General features: G+C 63.6%; 1 protein-coding gene across 1 annotated transcript in view; it reads right to left on the reverse strand.

Moving 5' to 3' along the window:
• The window catches only part of CELSR2 (cadherin EGF LAG seven-pass G-type receptor 2), a 63,117-nt gene that overhangs the window by 16,654 nt on the left and 27,301 nt on the right, over positions 1–19,162 (reverse strand). The window contains exons 4-17 of the mRNA XM_045015104.1: positions 14,094–14,209; positions 11,734–11,822; positions 9,978–10,135; positions 9,283–9,446; positions 8,723–8,848; positions 7,935–8,101; positions 6,567–6,752; positions 5,779–5,892; positions 5,059–5,233; positions 4,517–4,658; positions 3,254–3,374; positions 2,333–2,516; positions 831–932; positions 559–653 (exon numbers count right to left, since the gene is read on the reverse strand). Coding sequence (XP_044871039.1) covers positions 559–653; positions 831–932; positions 2,333–2,516; positions 3,254–3,374; positions 4,517–4,658; positions 5,059–5,233; positions 5,779–5,892; positions 6,567–6,752; positions 7,935–8,101; positions 8,723–8,848; positions 9,283–9,446; positions 9,978–10,135; positions 11,734–11,822; positions 14,094–14,209 — 1,939 coding nt within the window. The remainder of the gene's footprint in view (positions 1–558; positions 654–830; positions 933–2,332; positions 2,517–3,253; positions 3,375–4,516; positions 4,659–5,058; positions 5,234–5,778; positions 5,893–6,566; positions 6,753–7,934; positions 8,102–8,722; positions 8,849–9,282; positions 9,447–9,977; positions 10,136–11,733; positions 11,823–14,093; positions 14,210–19,162) is intronic.

The raw sequence follows: 19,162 nt of genomic DNA on the forward strand, positions 1-19,162 counted from the left end.
TCCCCGTTGCATGGGGGGAGCTAAAGAGCCCAGCAGGTCAGGGCCTTCCCCACAGTGAGTGACAGGGCAGCTCCTCGGCCCCCTGCACACTTGTCCCGGGCAGAGGCAGAGGGGGGGTGAAAACCCCTGAAGACACCGCTGGCCTGGAGGGGGAGAGGAGCCCCCAGCACCCCCAGCCTGGGAGAGAAAGTGAAGTCTGAGGGGGACTGGGGACAGGACTGGGGGGCCAGGATGAAGTGTGGGGCAGGGCAAGGGGAGCCTGGCAGCACCGATGGCCCCTGCGCTGGGGCTCGCCCAGAGCACAACACGACCTCATCCAAAGCGCCTGGCGCTGGGTGGCGAACTCCTGTAGCAATGACATCTGGGGCTGACCATACAGGGAGCACCACTCCCAGCATGCACTGCTGCACCGCACCCCAGGCCTCACCTCTCCAGGTGGAGCAGTGCATGGTGGGGCCCCCTGGAGTCACAGCCAGGGCACTGGGAGCTGCCGAGGGGCCCTGGCAGAGCTGGGTCTGGGCTCTCTGGCTCTGAGGGTGCTGGGCAGATGCCACTTACCAGGCTCCGGAGCTGGGCGAAGGGCAGTGAGGTGCAGTTGAAGAGGTTGGGAGCCAGCCAGCCCTTGTGCTCGTCACAGTGCCGCACGGCGGTGCCTGCGGGAAGAGAGCAGGGGTCACTGTGGGGCACCCAGGCCCTGCCCACCCACCCCCTGCGAGTCAGCACCGTCCCACGCCCCTGGCTCCTGGGCAGGCGGGCACAGGGCAGCGCGCTGCAGCCGTGGTATGAGGGCACATCGAGCACCATCTCCCATCGCAGCAGCACATAGTTACCGAAGGATCCTCGGGGGCAGGGCGACGCGGCGGGAAGCCCAAAGCGGGTGCGGGGCCACCAGATGTTGGCTTCGATTGCACGGGGGCAGCTGTCGTAATTCACTGCACAGCAAAGAGGCACATCAGAGCGACAGCCCAGGGGTACCCAGGCAGGTGCCCCCAGCTGGGCAGGTCCAGGGGCCAGTTTAACGCAGTGTGCTCAGGGGAGCCCTGGTTGGGGGGCACACGGACCCAGGACAGCCCCGAGTTGGGGGGTTGCTATCACAGACCCTGCCTGGACAAGGGCCTGCCGGGGGGTGGGCAGGCAGCGGGGTCCATGGGGAGTCTGGGGGGACAGGACAGCACCCGGGGCCATGGGCCACACCCTGGCTGGGAGACCTTGGCAGCCGGCGGCCCAGGCACCCCTTCGCCAGTGTGGGGAGGGGCAGGGGGCCCACAGTTCAGGGGCTACGGGCCGTTCAGCCTGCTGATACTGACAGCTCCACCCTCCAATCCCAGGGTGGGGCGGAGCTATCCAATAGGACCCCACCTCCCAGCGACTCCTTTATTTCCTGCTGAGGGGTCCGTGCCCCCCACACTGCCCCCAGTCACAATCCCGTGTCCTGGGCATGCCCCCCACTGGCATCCTGAGTGGTGCTGGGCCCTGCCACGCCTTGGGGGCCGCATCCCGCCTCATGCTGGTGGTTGTGTCCCGCCCCCTCCCTCAGGGCTGTGCCGGCCATGCCATGGGGACTGTGCCCGCTGTGCCCTGGGGGCCGATCCCTGCCATGCCCTGGGGACTGCATCCCGCTGTGCCCTGGGGGCTGGGCCCCACCTTGCCCTGGGGGTCGGTCCCCTGCCATGCCCTGGGGACCACGTCCTCCTATGCCCTCGGGGCTGCACCCATTGTGCCCTGGGGGCTGCACCCATTGTGCCCTGGGGGCCGGTCCCTGCCATGCCCTGGGGGTCGCATCCTGCTGTGCCCTGGGGGCTGCACCCACTTTGCCCTGGGGGCTGTGCTCTGCCCTGCCCTGGGGGCCGGTCCCTGCCATGCCCTGGGGGTCGCATCCTGCTGTGCCCTGGGGGCTGCACCCACTGTGCCCTGGGGGCCGGTCCCTGCCATGCCCTGGGGACCGGTCCCTGCCATGCCCTGGGGACCGGATCCCGCTGTGCCCTGGGGGCTGTGCCCACCGTGCCCTGGGGGCTGGTCCCTGCCATGCCCTGGGGACCATGTCCTCCTATGCCCTGGGGGCTGCACCCACTTTGCCCTGGGGGCTGTGCTCTGCCCTGCCCTGGGGGCCGGTCCCTGCCATACCCTGGGGACCATGTCCTCCTATGCCCTGGGGGCTGCACCCACTTTGCCCTGGGGGCTGTGCTCTGCCCTGCCCTGGGGGCCGGTCCCTGCCATGCCCTGGGGATCGCATCCTGCTGTGCCCTGGGGGCTGCACCCACTGTGCCCTGGGGGCTGGTCCCTGCCATGCCCTGGAGACCATGTCCCGCAGTGCCATGGGGGCTCGGCCGACCTTCACAGCCGTTGGCGGTGACCTCAGCAAAGGGGTTATCACAGCGGTCGCAGCGTCGCCCGATGACGCCTGGCTTGCACTGGCACTGCCCTGTCTCGGGGTCACAGAGCCGCGCCAGGGAGCCCGTGGGGTAGCAGTCGCACAGCAGGCAGGAGTCGCTGGCCAGCGGGCGGTAGTGATTCTCCTAGGGGGCAGAACACAGGACGTTAGCCCCAGAGAGCAGCTGGCAGCCCTGGGCAGCCAAACCCCATCTATCAATCAGGCAGCCCACAGGCCGCTGCAGGACCAGATCCAGCCACTGCCCCCCGCTCCATAGGGCTCCTCTTGGTGGAGGGAGAGTACAGCCCCCACCCATCCAGCTAAGCCTGCTGGCAGGACCTAGCTAGTGCCATGGGGGAGGGGAGCTGACTCGCTGAGACGGGTCAAACTGTGCTCACGCATGGATCCCCAGCAGCCAGCAGGCACTGCCACCGACCATGTCTCACTGCCAGCCTCTTGGCTGCCTGAAGCCCAGGCCATGGGCAGAGCCGTTCCATGGGGCAGGTACCACCAGAGCCCAGCAGCCCAGCCCCACCTGCCCGCATCCAAGGCTGCAGAGGGCAACAAATCTCACAATCCACCTAGGCCCTCAAACTGCCTCATAGGAACTCCTTGTCCCAGTGCTGCTCAGCTCCGGGCCCCTGCTGGAGCCCTTCTGGGAACCCGGCGTGGGGTGGGGACACAGAGCCCAGAGCCAAGCAGGGGGGCAGGGGATGGGCAGCACAGCCAGACTGCAGCAGGGGGTGATGGGAGGGCAGAAGGAGCCGAAAGCCCTGGAGCTAAGCTCTGGGTCACTGGCACCGCTCAGCAGTGGTATCTCCCCCCAGCTGACCCAGGCACCCCCCCCCCCAGTGCCCCTGCAGTGGTATCGCCCTCACTCACCCTGCAGTGACACTCCCCGCTGGTTTTGTTGCAGTCGGGGTCGAAGCCTTTGCTGACATCACAGTTGCAGGGGCCACACATGGGGTGCCCCCACCACCCCCGCGGGCATGGCTGGTCGATCCTGTGCAGACCAGCCCCAGTTTCATTACCTGCACCCACACTGCACACGCTGCCCCCCCCACGCCTTGCTGGGCAGCCGGCACTCACCCGTGTGGGCTGCACCTCCCCCCCCAAACTCTGGGCACTGCTCCCACACACGCCTGGCACACTCACTGCATATGCACAGCACACACAATGCCCCCCACATGCTACCAGACACTGGGCACACACTGCCTGGCCCTGCACTGCATGCACCCCCAACACACACCCAGTGTTCACCTACACTGCGCACACACCCAACATACACCTACACTGCACACACACACTCACTGCCTACATCTGCACTGCACACATACCCAGCACACACCTGCACTGCACGCACACACTCATTGTGCACATGTACACACATACCCAGCACACACCTGCACTGCACGCACACACTCATTGTGCACATGTACACACATACACAATCACCGCGTAACCTGCACTGCATGCACACCTGCTGTGTACACCTGCACTGCACACACAGACACACTGACTGCGTACACCTGCACTATACACACACACACACAATCACTGAGTACACCCACATGCCATGCACACACACATACTGCATAAATCTCTATGTGCACACACACAGCCTACATGTGCAGTGCAAATACACACTCACTAAGTACACCTGTATGGCACCCACACACTGCATATGCCTGTATAGCATGCATGCACACACACACCGTGAGTGTACACTTACACTGCACACACATATTCGCTGAATACACCTGCATGGGGCATGCACATTCACACACTCACTCCATACCTCTACACTGCACACATATGCACACACACATATAGTGTACACCCACATGGTGCTCTCTCACACACATACGCACTGCATACAGCTGCACAGAACACCCACAGAGTTAGGGAGACCAGACAGCAAGTGTGAAAAATCGAGACAGGAGGTGGGGGGTAACAGGCGCCTATATAAGACAAAGCCCCAAATATCAGGACTGTCCCTATAAAATCAGGACATCTAGTCACCCTACACAGAGCACACACCCGCACTGCATGCACACTCACTGCCTACACCCCCACACTGCACACCTGCACTGCAGATACCCACACCCACACACACGCGCACACACACACGTCCCAGCATCTCACTTGTTTTCGCAGTAGGGGCCGAAGTAGCTTGGGGGACACTCGCAGGTGTAGCCGTGCGGGGCGCTGGGCTTGCGAGTGCACGTGGCCTGGTGCTCACAGGGGTTGAGGGTACACACGTGGGCACAGCTGTCTCCATAATAACCTGGGGCAGGAAGGAGGAGATGCCTGGGGTTTCAGTGTCCCAATGCCCCAGGCTGGGGTTCCCACGGCCGCCCACCCCTGCTGTCTGAGGATGAGTGATGCTCCGAGCATGCGGAACCAGAGTCAGGGCAGCCTTGTCCCCAGCTGTCCTCCAGGGGGCTGGCCAGCCTTGGGGTGCCCCTCGCATGTGATCAGCCCCAGAGCTGCTGGTCTGAGCTCCCCACAGCTCCCCAGCCTGGCTGAGATGTGCCCCGCTGATCCCAAGGGGCTCCTGGGGGCTGTACTGGGGGCAGCAAATACCCCTGAAGCTGCACATGGGGCAGAGCCAATCCTGTGCACAGGGATCACCAGGCAGTGCGTGACCCCCCCAGCACCCACCCGCCCAGCTCCTGGCCCCTCACCTGGGTCACAGCTGCAGGAGAAGCTGTCCCAGTCGTCGTTGCAGTAGCTGTTGGCCGGGCAGGGGCTGGAGTCACAGGGGTCAGGGACACTGCAGCCACGCTCCACGTTCACCTGCTCGGCCTGGTTCACGTTCAAAGACACAGCACTGGCCGCCGTCTCACCGATCTGCACCCCCTGCCAGGGCACAAGGGGCCCCGGTGAGCCTGGCATTGGCCCCGCCCCCCTCTGGCCCCCTCAGAGCAGGCCCACAGCCCCACCAAGAATCAGCCCAGAGTGCCCCACCCCCAAGAACGGGCCCACAGGCCTCCCCAGAATAGGCCCGGATCCCCCCCCGAGAATGGGCCCAGAGCCCCCCCTGGCAGCACCCCGGCAGGGGGCTGGGTTCCCCCATCAGTCTCCTTGTTTGCATGTTCCATGCTGTGCCACAGACCCAGCAGCCAGGGATGGAAACTGGCCCCCAAGGGCTAGTCTGTGACAGGCTGTAGCTGCTGGGACTGGCCACTAGAGGGCGCCATAGTCTCACCCTGGAACCCTGAAAGTGCCCATTATCCGAGGGGGCAGCGGTGGGGCTGCCTGTGAGCCGGGGATTGTAGGTCTGGCCCTGGTGCTGCCATTACCTGTTCCTCCTCCCTCCCCCCCGTACCAGGTCCCAGCCAGATGGGCCCAACCCCCCAGCTGGGACCCAGACGAGGGTGCAACCCCCACAGCACCCCGAATACCTGCATGCAGCCACGGAATCCCTGCTGCACCTGGCCCCCCGCGCCCGCCACGCCGCCCACGCTCAGGTTCCGCAGCTTCAGCCCCTGCAGCTCGCTGCTGGGGACTTCCAGCACCTGCAGAGAGACTGGTGAGCACTGGGCCCTGCAGAGCTCAGGGGAGCCCAGGGCTGGGATAGCAGGGGCTGCAGGTCGGGAGTGAAGGGCACCAGCGGAGCTAGGGGGGAGCCCAGAGCTGGGATAGCAGGGCAGGGGCTGTAGGGCGGGATGGAGGGGCACTGGCAGAGCTGGGGGGTTGGGGGAGCCCAGGGGTGGGGTAGCAGGGGGCTGCGGGTCGGGAGTGAGGGGCGCTGGTGGAGCAGGGAGCCCAGGGGTGGGGTAGCAGGGGGCTGCGGGTCGGGAGTGAGGGGCGCTGGTGGAGCAGGGAGCCCAGGGAGTCTCTGTTGCTCTCACCCCTGCTCTGTTGTTGGCCCCAAAATTCAGTTCAAATGTGAAGAAACAGACACAAGGTTTAAAAGAATAACAGCGACAAACATCCCCCCCGCACCTTGCCCCCCCATCCTGCCCCCTACACGTCCCCCCAGCCCCCATCATCCCCCATTCGCCTTGCTCCCTTCCCCCTCCACCTGCCCCCCATCCTTCCCCCCATGCCTCGCCTGGCCCCCCATCCTGGCTCCCACACTTCACCCAGCCACCCCTTCTGCCCTCTCACTCCCCTTATCCTGCCCAGGACCTCCCCACCCAGCGCCTGGCCAGCCCCACCCCTGCTCTGTGCCCACCAGCCCCCGCACCTGGTGCAGGCCGTAGTCGAGGGCCAGGACAGCCAGGCCCTCGGCCTCGGTGCTCTCCCGCCCACGCCGCAGCTCCAGCTGCAGGTGGTGCCAGTCGCCGTCATTCACCTTCACCTGGTGCAGCCGGAGCGCCCAGCCTTGGACGCCAGGCTGGGAGACGCTCATCAGCACGTACCCCTCGCTCAGCTGGGAGAGATGGGGACGGTCAGAGTGGGGGGCAGTGGGGGGAGCAGGCTGGGAGTAGGGGGCCTGGGGCAATGGGGCAGGAACGGGGAGCGGTGGAAAGAGGGGGGCTGGGGGCAATGTGGGGAGCAGGCTGGGAGGGGGATGAGGAGGGCAGTGGGGGGAATGGGGGACAGGGGGCAGTGGGGGGAGCAGTCTGGGAGGGGGTAGGGGGGGAGCAGGGGGGCAGTGGGATCCAGGGGACAATGAGGGGAGTAGGTGGCCAGGGGCAGTGGGGCAGAAACGGGGAGTGGGGTGGGAGTGGGGGGAAGCAGGGGGCAGGTGATGGGGGGGCAGGGGAACAGGGGACAGCGAGGTCCCGGGGGCAGTGTGGGGAGCAGTGGTCTGGGGTCCTGGCTGCTGGGACACGCCCAGCCGGTGTCATGAGGGCCCGTGGGTGGGTGCTCAGATGCTGGGCAGGGGCCCCTGGAGACGGGGAGCATCTCCCAGATCTGGGTGCTCCCACCTGCCCTGGTGCGAGGGGCCCCGGGATGGGCAGCATTAGCCGGAGGCTGATGGGGCTTGTGGGGCAGTGCCCTTCCCCCACCTATTGCCACCCAGGTGGGGCCGATGCCAGGGGCCCTGAGTGGTCTGGCCAGGGCTGGCTTTAGACACCAGCTTAGCAAGCAGCTGCTCGGGGCGGCTCGTCCAGCTATTCGGTGGCAATTCGGCGGAGGGTCCCTCACTCTCGCTCGGAGCGAAGGACCTCCGGCTGAATTGCCGCAGATCGCCATTGCCATCGCCATCGCGGCTTTTTTTTTTTTTTTTTTTGGGCTGCTTGGGGTAGCAAAACCCCTGGAGCTGGCCATGGCTCTCGCACCAGCCCAGCAGAGGGCGGGTGTGTCGCTGCCTGGGGCACCGTGCCAGAAATGGGTCCCGCTCTCACCTGGGCAGTAGGGGGGTCCTGCTCCTGCCTCCCCCAGGCTCTGGCACCCGCAAGGAGTCCCTATGGGATGACTGCCCTTCCCCCCATGGCACCCACCTGCTGCGCAATGGCCCCTCCCTGCATGGCACCTGCTGCTGGGCAACGGCCCCTCCCCCTGTGGCACCCACCTGCTGGGCAACGGTCCCTCCCCCGTGGCACCTCCCTCCGGGCAACGGCCCCTCCCCCATGGCACCCCCCTCTGGGCGACGCCCCAGCCCCACCTGCAGGGTGATGGTGGAGAGCTGCCCAGCCAGGCCCTGCAGGAGGACGCCGTTGGCCTGGCGGGTGCGGAACATGAGCCCCACGTGCCAGGGCAGCGAGATGCTCAGGGCCAGGTTACTCCAGGCCACCAGGCTGCTGCCCACGAACCGCTGGGGATTCACCATCTCTGCAGGAGACACCGGCTCAGCTCATGGGGCCTGCTGCCCCCCCACAACAGGGACCCGCTCCCCCCCCCACAACAGGGGCCCGCTGCCCCCCCCCACAACAGGGGCCCACTACTCCTCCCCCCACAACAGGGACCCGCTCCCCCCCCACAACAGGGGCCTGCTGCCCCCCCCCACAACAGGGACCCGCTGCTCCCCCCCCCCACAACAGGGACCTGCTCCCCCCCACAACAGGGACCCACTGCTCCCCCCCACAACAGGGGCCTGCTCCCCCCCCACAACAGGGGCCCGCTCCCCCCCACAACAGGGACCCACTGCTCCCCCCCACAACAGGGACCCACTGCCCCCCCCACAACGGGCCATGCATCCCGGGGACCAACACTTGGGCAGCGGTTTGTGGCTTCATTTGCGTAACACCTGCCATCCCCCTGCCCAGCTTTGTCCTGAAGCCTCCTGTCTGCCCCCTCAAATCCCTGTTGAAGCCCCCACCTGGCCCCAGAGCCCCCCGCCTGCTCCCCTGAGCCCCCGCTGAAACCCCCGCCTGGCCCCAGAGCCCCCTGCCTTGTCCCCCTGAAACCCGCGCCTGCCCCCTGAAACTCCCCGCCTGCCCCCGAACCCCCTACCTTGCCTGCAGTTCTTGCCCCCAAAGCCCAGGGGGCACTGGCAGCTGAACGTGTCCCACTGGTTGACGCAGGTGCCCCCATTGTGGCAGGTGTTGCTGTCACAGACGTTCTTCTTGGCAGAGCAGCCTGAGGGGGGGCGAGAGCCAGGCTGAGCCCCCGCTGATGGGGGGGTGTTCCCCAGAACAGGGGGGCAGATGATGCTTTGGGGCTCAGGGAGAGGCACAGACCCAATGCCAGCTCCTATCCCAGCCCCCCCGCCCCTCCCAGGGCCACCCAGCACCCATCCGGCACGGTGCCCCCAGCTCCTATCCCAGAGCCCCTCCTCTCTCAAGGACCGCCCAGCACCCCCCCAGCCCCTATCCCAGCCCCCCCCCCTCCCAGGGCCACCCAGCACCCACCCGGCACGGTGCCCCCCAGCTCCTATCCCAGAGCCCCTCCTCTCTCAAGGACCGCCCAGCACTCCCCCAGCTCCTATCCCAGAGGCTGCCCCTGGGCCCACCCCCAGCACGGTGCCCCCCAGCTCCATTCCCAGGGCCCCCCCGGAGCTGCCCAGCACCCACCTGGCACGGTGCCATTGTTGGCGATGAAGTCAGCCAAGTCCAGCTGGCGGTTATCGATCAGCAGGTTCCGGATGCAGCCCACGAACTGCCAGTTGCGCACCGGGAAGCTCTCTGGCAGGTCAGGGACCCCGCCCAGGAGCAGGGGTCCCGTCAGATCCAGGGACCTGGCCAATGAAAGCAGAGTCACATGGGGACATGGCCATGGGGTGGGGGATTCCTCCCTATTCACTACCCTGAGCCAGGGACCAGAAAACACTCTCCTGCCCAGGGCTGGGCTAGCAGGGGCTACGGGTTGGGAGTGAGGGGCACCAGCAGAGCTGGGGGCAGCCCAGGGCTGGGCTAGCAGGGGCTGCGGGTCGGGAGTGAGGGGCACCGGAAGAGCTGGGGGGAGCCCAGGGCTGGGATAGCAGGGGCTGCGGATCGAGAGTGAGGGGGCACTGGCAGAGCCCAGGGCTGGGCTAGCAGGGGTTGCGGGTTGGGAGTGAGGGGCACCGGCAGAGCTGGGAGGAACCCAGGGCTGGGCTAGCAGGGGCTGCGGGTCGGGAGTGAGGGGCACTGGCAGATCTGGGGGGAGCCCAGGGCTGGGCTAGCAGGGGCTGCGGGTTGGGAGTGAGGGGCACCAGCAGAGCTGTGCAGAAGTTGCCTGGCCCCACACTGACCCCCTGTCTGCCTGGGAGCCCCAGCAAGTCTCTTACTTCTTAGTTCCGGACTGCGTCCCCTGCGCAGAGCAGGAATAGTTCCCCAGCACCTCGCCAAACTTCAGGGCCACGGCCACGTCGCAGTCATCCACTGTCACCACGGCCACCTTCTGATCCGAGGGGCCCTGGGGCACCCCCGACTTCCCAATGATGGGCTGTGGAGGGAGAGAGCGAGACCTCAGGTGCAGCAGGTGGCTGGGCAAGGGAGAGCCCCATACTGGGCAGAGAATGTGCTATGGGGGCTGTGGCACAATCAGCACCTCCCCAGCCCAAGGAATTCGGGCACCAGTCAGACTTTCGCTGCCATCCCATCATGAGAGCAGCCCAGCAGGGCCGTGCCCCAGAGCAGAGGGGTCCCCAGCGCTCCTGGGACCCAGATATTGGCCTGCCCCTGCCAGCAGGAAGCGGCTGGCAGCCCGGTGTGTGGGGTCGGGGAGACCGGCAGCCCCAGCAGCTGCCAGCAGAGCCGCTTTGCAAGCACCCACCCGGCCAGCTCATGGCCCGACCTCCTCCTGGCCGGCTCCCTGCCCAGCCAGGCCCTTGGGAAGCTGGCCCTGCCATGGCCCTGGGGGAGTCAGGCTCCAGGACTCCCATCCCCCAGGCAGTGCAGTGAGGGCCTGTGACCAAGTGGCCTATGTATGCCTCAGTTTCTCCAGTATTTCGCAGGGTTACTGGCGGGGTGTCTGCTCTCAGGACAAGCTGACACAGGTGAATGGCGCCCAGCTATCTGCACCAGGCAGGCCCTGGCAACCCCATCTCAGTGTCTTCTCAGTGGGGAAGACAACAGCAAAGCCAGCCCCCAGGCCAGCGACACCTGGCACCCAGCGCCCCAAAGGGGGAGGGATTCCCCACCCCCAAACCCCCCACCCCAGGTGGGAGGGCAAGGAGGGGGAGCAGAGCTGGCTGCTGGTCCCCTGGAACAGAGTGAGGACAGACAGACGGACAGAGCCTGACCAAGGGGAGCCAACACTTTACCCCTGCTCTGTGCTACCCCCAGGCCTTGCTCTGCTGTGCCCAGCAGGCAGGTAAACCCGCACGGTGCTGGCAAATGGCACTAATCCAAGCCAAGCCGCCACGTCTCTGCCAGGAGGCTGCCTCAGGGCGTGGCCACACAGGACACGCAGGCGCGCGCCAGTGCAAACACCAGATGTGCCCGCAGGAGGGACTCTCCCCTCGCTGCAGTTCACCTGCCTCCTGTCCCCAGCGACCTGGTGCCATCTGCACCCGCGTCGCTCAGAGGTTTCACGCTGCGCCCGTGGACGACTCGGGGCAGAGCTCCCGGTGTGAGGCTGTGGGGCCTGCCCTGGGCAGGAGAGTGGGAGCCCTGGGACTGGGCCTCCACCCCTCCCCCAAGGACCCCTCACCCTGGATCAAGGGCCTCAGATGCTTCCTGAGGGTCCCACCCCACAATTGCCTCCTCCAGCTCTCTGGGACCCCAGGGCAGGAGCCCCCCACCCCAACCAGGGACTCTATTTCAGCATCAAAATCTGTGGCCGGCTGAGAATTGAGGGGGCTGGGTGTGGAGGGGGAATGCAGCGAGCTCATCACCAGGATCAGCCCATAGCGAGGGAGGGACTGGGCTGGGCTGGGCCCAGGGCCCAGCGCTGCCTCCTGGGGGTCTGCTGGGACCTCTGAGTGCCTTGGTGATTGCCCCACGTCCCCTGCCCCGTGGCATGGCTGGCAGGCATGGCACTGACAGGCAGCCGCCTGGATGCCCTGCCCTCCAGGTGCCCGCCAGCGCTGCTCCGCTCACCTGGTTGTAGTACTGCAGCCGGACCGTGTGCCATTGCCCGTCGCTCACGCCACCCGGCACGGACGGAGACACCGTGGTGGTCGACTCGCCTGGGGGGAGCAGGGGGATGCTGGTTACCACAGGGCCCTGGGGGAGCCATGGCCTGAGGTGGGAGCCCAGAGCTCCCGACCCAGCAGCAGGGAGCCCAGAGCTCCCGACCCAGCAGCAGGGAGCTGGGCCCTGGGAGGGGAGCAGGGTCTGGGGGCAGGGGGCTCTGTGGGGGGCTGCACGCTCAGGAGCCAGGGGGTGAGGGGAGCTGGGGGGAAGGGGAGGTAGGGCCAGGGGAACTGAGAGCTAGGGAAACTGGGGTGAGGGGTGGAGAGGGCTGGTGTCCGAGGGGAGCGGGGCCAAGATGAGGGGAGTCGGGCCCGGGGATGAGGGGAGTTGGGCCTAGGGCAGAAGGGAGTTGGGCCCGGGGATGAGGGGAGTCGGGCCCGGGGATGAGGGGAGTCGGGCCCGGGGGTGAGGGGAGTTGGGCCCGGGGGTGAGGGGAGTTGGGCCTAGGGCAGAAGGGAGTCGGGCCCGGGGATGAGGGGAGTCGGGCCCGGGGGTGAGGGGAGTTGGGCCTAGGGCAGAAGGGAGTCGGACCCGGGGATGAGGGGAGTCGGGCCTGGGGCCAAGGGGAGCCGGGTCGGGGCCTAGGAAAGCCTGGCCCAGGGATGAGGGGAGTCGGGCCCGGGGATGAAGGGAGTGTGACATTATGAGTCTGATCTAATATCTCAGTGAAGGATGACAGGGCCAGAAAGAGTTAATTAACTCACAGACTGACCTGACCATGGCCAAACTTTAGAGACTTGTTAGAAAAATATGTAAATGAATAGAGTTTTGAAATGCAAGTCTGCATTGTTAGAGGTAGAAGGGTAGGTGTTTGCTCAGGTCTTGTGATGTAAGCAAACAAGTCTTGTCTATTGCTATAGCTTTGATTCAAAGATAAAAAAGGAATATTAACGTTTAGGAAGATACTTGAGTGAAATAGTATTATTGTCTATATGTCTCTTTGAAGGTTGTGGTAACCTGTTTAATGGATAAATTACCCTGTGCTAATTGCCAGGATGTTTGGGAGAAGGAGAGTTAAGCCTGTTGTTTCTCAGGCCAAAAGGCTGCTGGAAATGTATAAAAACCCTGGGACACGATCCTGCTTCATCTCAGATCTGCTTTGGGTTTCAAGAGAGGGAAACCTTAAGCCATAAGGATTGAGATCCCCAGTCATTGACTGGAGTCACCCTGAATATGGACATTGGACTATAACCTATGGACTATTTCTAAAAGGACTTTTGGCAACTACAAGCTCATCTCTACTATGTATCTGAACCTCAAGAGTTGAATTCAAGTCTGTATGTATATTGATCTTTTAACCAACACTCTCTCTTTTCTTTTGTAATAAATTTTAGCTTAGTTAATAAGAATTGGCTAATAGTGTGTATTTTGGGTAAGATCTAAGTTATAATTGGACCTGGGTAAGTGGCTGATCCTTTGGGATTGGAAGAACCTTTTCTTTTATATGATGAGATAAGATTTTCAGTAACCATCATCATATCTGACGTGTGTGTCTGGACGGACGCCTGAGGCTGGGCACTTTAAGGGAACTGCGGTGTTTGAACTTCTGAGTAACCAGTGAGGTACTATAGAAGCTGTTCTGTGCTGGCTTGGTAAATCTAAGTATTGGAATAACCACCAGCTTCTGGGGTTTGTCTGCCTCATTTTGTTTGCAGTTCACCCTAATTGAGTGACCTCAGCTGGCTCCCACGGGCAGCACCATCACAGGGAGTTGGGCCCGGGGCCGTGGGGAGACAGGCCCGGGGATGAGAGGAGTTGGGCCCAGGGATAAGGGGAGTCGGGCCCAGGGATAAGGGGAGTCGGGCCCAGGGCCGAGGGGAGTCAGGCCCGGGGATTAGGGGAGTCAGGCCAAGGGGAGTCGGGCCCGGGGATGAGGGGAGTCAGGCCCGGGGCAGAAGGGAGTCAGGCCCGGGGATTAGGGGAGTCAGGCCGAGGGGGAGTCGGGCCCGGGTATGAGGGGAGTCAGGCCGAGGGGAGTCGGGCCCGGGGATGAGGGGAGTCAGGCCGAGGGGAGTCGGGAACGGGGATGAGGGGAGTCGGGCCCAGTGCTGAGGGGAGTTGGGCCCAGGGATGAGGGGAGTTGGGCCAAGGGGAGTCGGGCCCAGTGCTGAGGGGAGTCGGGCCCGGGGATGAGGGGAGTCGGGCCCGGGGCAGAAGGGAGTTGGGCCCAGGGATAAGGGGAGTTGGGCCCGGGGCCGAGGGGAGCCGGGGCCAAGGGGAGTTGGGCCCGGGGCCATAGGGAGTCGGGCCCAGCCAGGCCCTACCTGCCGAGAAGGTGAGCTGGATCTGCTCGTGGATGATCTCCAGGGCCACGAAGTCGTGCTTCTCGTTGAAGCGCCCATTGTACAGGAGCAGCCCGTTCCGCTCCTTCGTGGCGAACCTGCCCAAGTGGGAGAGGGTGAGAGCAGCGTCCGGAACAACACACCCCCTGGATCCCTCACGGCCTGACACGGGCTGAGAGAGCCCAACCCCCCGGGACCCTCCGAGATGGGCAGGAGCAGGGTCGTCAATTAGTTTGTGTCAAGGTCCACATTCCTTGGTCAAGGTCCAGACTCCAGAGAAAAAAATAACAACAATGATAATAAGTAAAGGAAAAGATTTCGGGGTTTGTTCAAAAGCATCTGGCTTTCCGGATTTGGCCTGCTGTCCCCCTACTGACGAACCCTGGGCAGGAGCATGGCCAGAGGACTGGTGCATGGAGGCACCTTGGCCTGCGTGGGGAATGGATGGCATCGGGGCACAGAGTTAAGGTGGGTGTTGGGCACAGTTAAGGGGGCATCAAGGCATAGTTAAGGGGGCACTGGGGCAGAGTTAAGGGAGGCACTGAGACAGAGTTAAAGGAGGGGGCATCCAGGCAGAGTTAAGATGGGTGTTGGACCAGAGTTAAGGGGGCATCAGGACAGAGTTAAAGAGGGCATGGGGCAGAGATAAAGGGGACATCGGGTCAGCATTTAGGGGGGGCATTGGGACAGAGATAAGTGGGGCATCTGGGCAGAGTTAAGAGGGCAGCAGGGCAGAGTTAAGGTGATGGGCCCCCATGGAACATTCTTCCTGTGCAGTAAGGCATGAGTTCAAGGCTGGGTAATGGCGATCCCATCTTTGGTCTCCCCACAGCAATTGGAGTCTAAAGGCAGCCATGGCCTGGCTCCCTCATGCTCCCCGATCTCCCCAGTCAGTGACCAGAGGAATAGCAAGGAGCCTGCAGAGTAGCTGACTGCAGCACCCCTGCATGTGTGGGGAGAAGCTGGGCAAGACCCAGACCCCATGCCACGGCAGCCTCACCTCCCTGAGGGCCAGAGACTTGGGCTGCTGGGTTGGTTCTGGGGCTTCCTCAGCCCCACGGGTGCCAGGAAGAATTAATATAATGGGGCTGGGACCGCAGGGGGCTGTGGGTCGGGACTGAGGGGCCGGCGAGTGTGGTACATGGAGGTACCAGTGACACAGGGAAAGGCAAGAGGGGTACAGAGAGGGTATGGCTGGATGCGGGTACAGAGGGAGGTATGGCTGGAGGCCAAATTTAAGCTGCTAGGGAAGAGGTTAAAGTCCAGGACTCCCTGGGAGCATTCTCTGAAATCTCCCAGTTCCACGCACAGGACCAGGGAGATGGGCAGAGCTGCAGAGTGTCAATGCGGGGATGAGACGACAGTGTAGGGAGGAGGGGGTTAGGTTTATGAATGGGAAAGGAGGGGCTGATACTGCAAGGATGGGCTCTGCCTAAACCACAATGGACCCAGGTTGCTGGTGCGTCAAATTAAAAGGTCGTAGAGCAGTTTTTAAACTAGGGGCTGGGGGAAGCCGACAGGTGTGGAGGAGCTCATGGTTCAGACAGAGACACCCCTTAGGGGATTCTCTCTGTCTTAGTAAGGTGGGGAGGACAGAAGCTGATAAGTACAATTAGGAGCGGAAGAGAAACAGATGAGAAGAAGCCCAGACAACTAAACAGTGACACATTTTATAAGTGCTTGTATACAAATGCTAGAAGTCTGAATACTAAGATGGGTGAACATGAGTCTGGTATTAAATGAGGAGATTGATGTAACAGGCATTCCAGAAACTTGGTGGACCGATGCTAAACAATGGGACACGGTAATACCAGGGTACAAGTCCTGACCGAGCGGGTCATGCTGGTGGCGGAGTGGCACCGTATGGGAACGCAGAGTCCAATAGAGTAAAAATCTGAAATGTATCAATCTGTGCCATAGGATCTCTAATAGGTAGGAAGGTCAATGCTTGACCAATAAAAGTAGGGGAACATGCTACCGACCCCCTGAGCCGAATGGTGATGGTGACAGAAATGCTCCTGAAGCTCAGAGAGGCTATACAATAGAAAACTCAACAATAATGGGGGATTTCCCTCTCAATGGAAGGAGAAACTGAGGCACGGGCAGTGACTTGGGCAAGAGCACAAATGGAGTCAGCAACAGAACCCAAGAGTCCTGACCGCCCCCCTCCTGCCTACTTTTAACTATGACACCCCACTCCTCACCCAGAGCCAGGGTAGAGCCCAGGAGCCCTGGTCACCCATGCCTGCTATAACCATTAGACCAGACATCCGCACAAAGCACCGCTGACCTCCAGCCCCAAGGAGCTGTTGCAGCTTCCGCAGGGTATGCTGGAAATTCAGGGACTTGGTCGGGGGCGGCTCTTGGCTTTAAAAGCAAAATCAACCCTCCCTCACCATACACGTCTGAGTCCCAAGCCCCACACATCCCTTCCCCAAGGTCAGGGCGGGTCTGGTCTGGCCTCTTCCCTTTGGGAAAACCTGCCCATTGCTCATCAGCCGACCTGTTCTCACCCCAGCTGAGGGCTGGGGGCACCAGGGGCTGAGACTGGTGACACAGAGGGAGGCTGGGGGCACTGAGGGCTGAGGTACTGGGTGCTGAGGGTACTGGGGGCACTGAGGGGATCTGGGGACTGAGGGTACTGGGGGCACTGGGGGCTGAGGGGTGCTGAGAGCTGGAGGGTTACTGGGGGCACTGAGCGGGTCTGGGGACTGAGGGGTGCTGAGAGCTGGAGGGTACTGGGGGTGCTGGGCACGCTGAGGACTGGGGTTCGCTGAGGCTGAGGGGCACAGGGAGGTGCTAGGGGGGCACTGAGGCTTACTTGGGGGCACTGGGGGGGGTTCTTCCTGAGCCTGACTGTTCTGGAAGAGCATGTCCCTCTGCAAACAGGACGCTCCCCCAGCAGGCCGTGCTGCCCCAGTGAGGCACTAGGGGGCGCTGTTATACAAGGCACAGGCAGGGGCTCAGCAGGGGGCTTGTAGCCAAATTCCAGATCAAGCCCATCAGTGTCAGCCAAAGCGTCTCCTGCCTGTCCCTGTGGGCTGCCTGTGCACAATGGCCAGGGGTGGCTCGGCACCAGCACGCCAAGCGCGTGCCTGGGGCGGCAAGCCATGGGGGGGCGCTCTGCCGGTCGCCGCGAGGGCGGCAGGCAGGATGCCTTCGGCAGCATGCCTGCCAAGGGTCCGCTGGTCCCGCGGCTTCGGCGGACCTCCCGCATGCATGCTGCCGAATCCGCAGGACCGGGGACCTCCTGCAAGCAAGCCACCGAAGGCAGCCTGCCTGCCATGCTTGGGGCGACAAAATACCTAGAGCCACTCCTGCAACGGCTGCTGGGTTCCACCCCAGAGGTGGCTGCATTTGGACCCTGACGGATGAGATGGGAGAAGGGTCTGACACTGGGTGACGTGGGGCACAGCTACAAATATTATTATAGGTGCTGGGGCAGCACCTCGCGGCCGAGCTCGGGGCTCCGTGCTGCACACGGTGTGAGCCAGGCCATGCCCTGAACAGCTCACACCGTGACTATACGCAGGCTAGCAGGGGAAACTGAGGCACAGCGAGGGGAAGTGACTGGCCAAGGTCACTCAGCAGGGCAGGTGGGTGTCCTGAGTCCCAGCACTCTGTCACTGGCCCCCCATGTATCCAGCACCACATGCCCATTGGCCCAGCCCCCTAACAAGTGCCCAGCACTGCCAGATCCTTCCTCCTCTGCACTGCCAGCCCCTCACCCGCCTCCTGGCGCACCTCTGCTCTGTAGGGCCTGACCCCATGTCCAGCAGTGGGCAGATGCCCGCCAGCCCCGCCCAGGAGGGATGTTCTGCCCCTTGGCCCCCCTAACGCTGACTGCAGCACCCCCAGCCAGGGCAGCAGCACATAGGGGCCCCCCATGCCCACAGCCCAGCAATTTGCCACGCTGTGGGGCTGCTGGAGGGGGCCATCCCCTCGGCCAACCTGAGCAACAGGCCTAGCCCCAGGCCCCCATACCAGCCGCGATTCATTACCCGCTGTCAGTGTGCGGCAGCCCCCCGCGGGGTGATGGCCCCAGCCCCGGCCGTGGCTCCCACCCCAGGACAAAGGGCCCTGGCTGCCCCGCAGAGGCTGCGGCTGGCTAGCTCTTTGTGCTGGGCTGACAATGGCTGGAGCTGGCAGGATTATGGGGAGGGAGGCCAGGCCCATTGATGAGGGCTGTGATCTCATCGCAGCTCCTCGGGATAATCCCTCCCATCCCCAACCCCTGCCTGGCCTGCTCTGCCTTAGCCGGAGAGCGGGGCAGGGCTGGGCCAGGCTGCGAGCCTGTAGGCTGGGGGAAGCAGCTGTTCCAGCCCCAGCCTTGGGGGATCCTCTGGGGGGCCAGGCCTGGGTGAGGGCTGCTGGCAAACTCGCAGGAAAGCACCCGGGAGGGCAGATACCCCACCCCTCTGGCCACTAGACCCCGGCCACGTCCAGTCGGACAGGCCCTGCAGTGAGTGGAGGGGGCTCCTGGGTCGGGAAGGGCCAATGGAGGAAGACCCCCGTGTGTCCTGCTGGAAAACAATGGGCCCATTCTGGAGCAGGACAGGGGAGGGGAGGGCCCCGGGCTTTGGAACAAAGATGCCATTTAGTGTCCACCTGCCAGACCCCGACCCCCAGGGGATCTGCCGTGGCAGGGCTGGGGCTGGGGCCCTCCAGATAAGAGCTGCCATAGTGGGTCAGCCCAATGGTCCATCGTGCCCAGTAGCCTTGCTGGAGCAGAGGCAAACAATCCCAGGCTGGAACTCTCCTTCCAAAGGATATGGTGGTACCGAGGACACCCCTCCGGGGAGGGGCCCCCATTATGGAGAAGCCAGGGAATAGCGGGGGATTCGAGGATGAGAGATACAGAGAGCTGGGTTGTGATGAGCAGGAGACCTGCAGGGTGAATTGCTGCCTGAGTGGAACTCATGAGACGTCTGGCCCGCCTGGTAGGCAGCGCTGGACGGAGCCGGTGGGTGTGGGACATGTAGGTACCAATGACATAGGGAAAGGCAGGAGAAAGGTCCTGGAGGCTGCTAGGGAAGAGGTTAAAGTCTCCA

Source organism: Mauremys mutica, chromosome 4 (assembly GCF_020497125.1).
Source record: "Mauremys mutica isolate MM-2020 ecotype Southern chromosome 4, ASM2049712v1, whole genome shotgun sequence".
Classification (NCBI taxonomy): Eukaryota; Metazoa; Chordata; order Testudines; family Geoemydidae; genus Mauremys; species Mauremys mutica.